Source organism: Solanum lycopersicum, chromosome 4 (assembly GCF_036512215.1).
Source record: "Solanum lycopersicum chromosome 4, SLM_r2.1".
NCBI classification, from domain to species: domain Eukaryota; kingdom Viridiplantae; phylum Streptophyta; class Magnoliopsida; order Solanales; family Solanaceae; genus Solanum; species Solanum lycopersicum.
In genome coordinates, this window is record NC_090803.1 from 37,593,043 (window position 1) to 37,594,553 (window position 1,511).

At 38.3% G+C, this 1,511-nt stretch overlaps 1 protein-coding gene across 1 annotated transcript; it reads right to left on the bottom strand.

The window, feature by feature from the left end:
* Nucleotides 1-607: 607 nt before the first annotated feature.
* On the bottom strand, nt 608-1,096 carry LOC138348091 (uncharacterized). Its single transcript, XM_069296700.1, has 2 exons — nt 884-1,096; nt 608-790 (listed from the first exon to the last, which is right to left on the bottom strand). Exons 1-2 carry the CDS (start codon nt 1,094-1,096, stop codon nt 608-610), a joined length of 396 nt encoding a protein of 131 aa, XP_069152801.1.
* Nucleotides 1,097-1,511: the final 415 nt, after the last annotated feature.

Sequence of the window (1,511 nt, forward strand, 5' to 3'; positions counted from 1 at the left end):
ACCTCACTATTTCATCAATATAAGGTTTGGCATAATCTTCGCCCTAGTAAGTAGACTTCACATGAATGAAGTGAGCAGACCTATTCATCTTGTCAACAATGACCCTAATAGATTGATGTAGTCTCCCGATCCTGGGCATACCGAATACAAAGTACATAGTAATAACCTCCCACTTCAATGTTGGGATATCGTTTGACTGGGTAATACATCCAGGCTTAGGGTGTTACGCCTTAACTTTTTGGCAATTGGAACACTCCTCCACAAACTTACAAATATATGGCTTCATTCCTTCCAACCAATAGATCTTATTGAGTCAATGATGCATCTTGGTGCAACAAGGATAAATTGAATATCTAAATCCATGAGTCTCTGCAATAATATTATGTCTGAAATTATCAATATTGGCACCCCTACTCTTCCCTTGTATCTAAGCATACCATCCCCCCAGGGAGAATGATATATAAACTTACTCTACACTTAGTCTTTCAAGTCCAGGAGCATTGGGTCAAGATTCTTCTTAGCACTAACATCTACAACATATGAGGATTCAAAAACTGTATAAACTGAAATACCCCCACTCGGTCTATTCAGCAGTCGTATACCTAACCTAGCCAATTGGTACCTCTTTAACCAAATTCTTTTTCTCATCATCAATATGAGACACACTGCCCATGCTCAATCGTCTCAAAGCATCGATCATTACGTTGGCCTTGACTGGGTTATAGTGGACACTCATGTTATTATCCTGGAGCTGCTCTAGCCATCTTCTCTGATGGAGATTCAATTCTCTCTGTGGAAAAAAATACGGAAGACTTTCATAATTAGTAAATACAATAACATGTAAACCATATAATTAATGTCTCAAAAATTTTAACGCAAATACCACATTTTCAAACTCAGGATCATGGGAATGGTAATTCTTCTCATGGATTTTCAACAGTCCATATGCATATGCAATCACCTTGCCATCCGACGTAAGAATACATCCCAAACCTACTGCGTACGAATCACAGTACACTACATAGCCTTCACCACTCTTTTGCAATGTGAGAACTGAGTCTAAAGTGAGTCGGTCTTTGAGCTCTGGGAAGATCATTTCACATGTTTCAGATCACTCCAACTTAGCCTTCTTCTTTCCTAAAGCAGTCAATGGAACATCAACAGCGGAAAATCCCTCAACAAACCTGCAAGAGTAATTAGCATAACCAAAAAGACTTTGGATGTCTGTAGGAGTGAGGGGTCTCGTCCAGTTCCTTACTAAGTCAATCTTTTTTGGATCAACATCAACACACTGCTTAGACACAACATGACCAAGGAAGGTCACTGATCTCAGTTAAAACTAACATTTGCTTAATATTCATACAAATGATGTTCCCTGAGTACTTGCAATGTCATTCTCAAATATTGTTCAAGTTTTTCTCTAGTCTTAGAATGTATGAAGATGTCATATGTGAATACTAAACCAAAGATAAAGGATCCCAGGACAAGGAAACACCTTTTTAATTGTCTTA

Coding starts and splice junctions, on each gene's coding strand:
- LOC138348091 (XM_069296700.1), bottom strand. CDS start 1,096: ATGATCTTCCCAGAGCTCAAAGACCGACTCACTTTAGACTCAGTTCTC. Junction 791..883: donor ATCCTGAGTTTGAAAATGTG/GTATTTGCGTTA, acceptor TTTTTTCCACAG/AGAGAATTGAATCTCCATCA.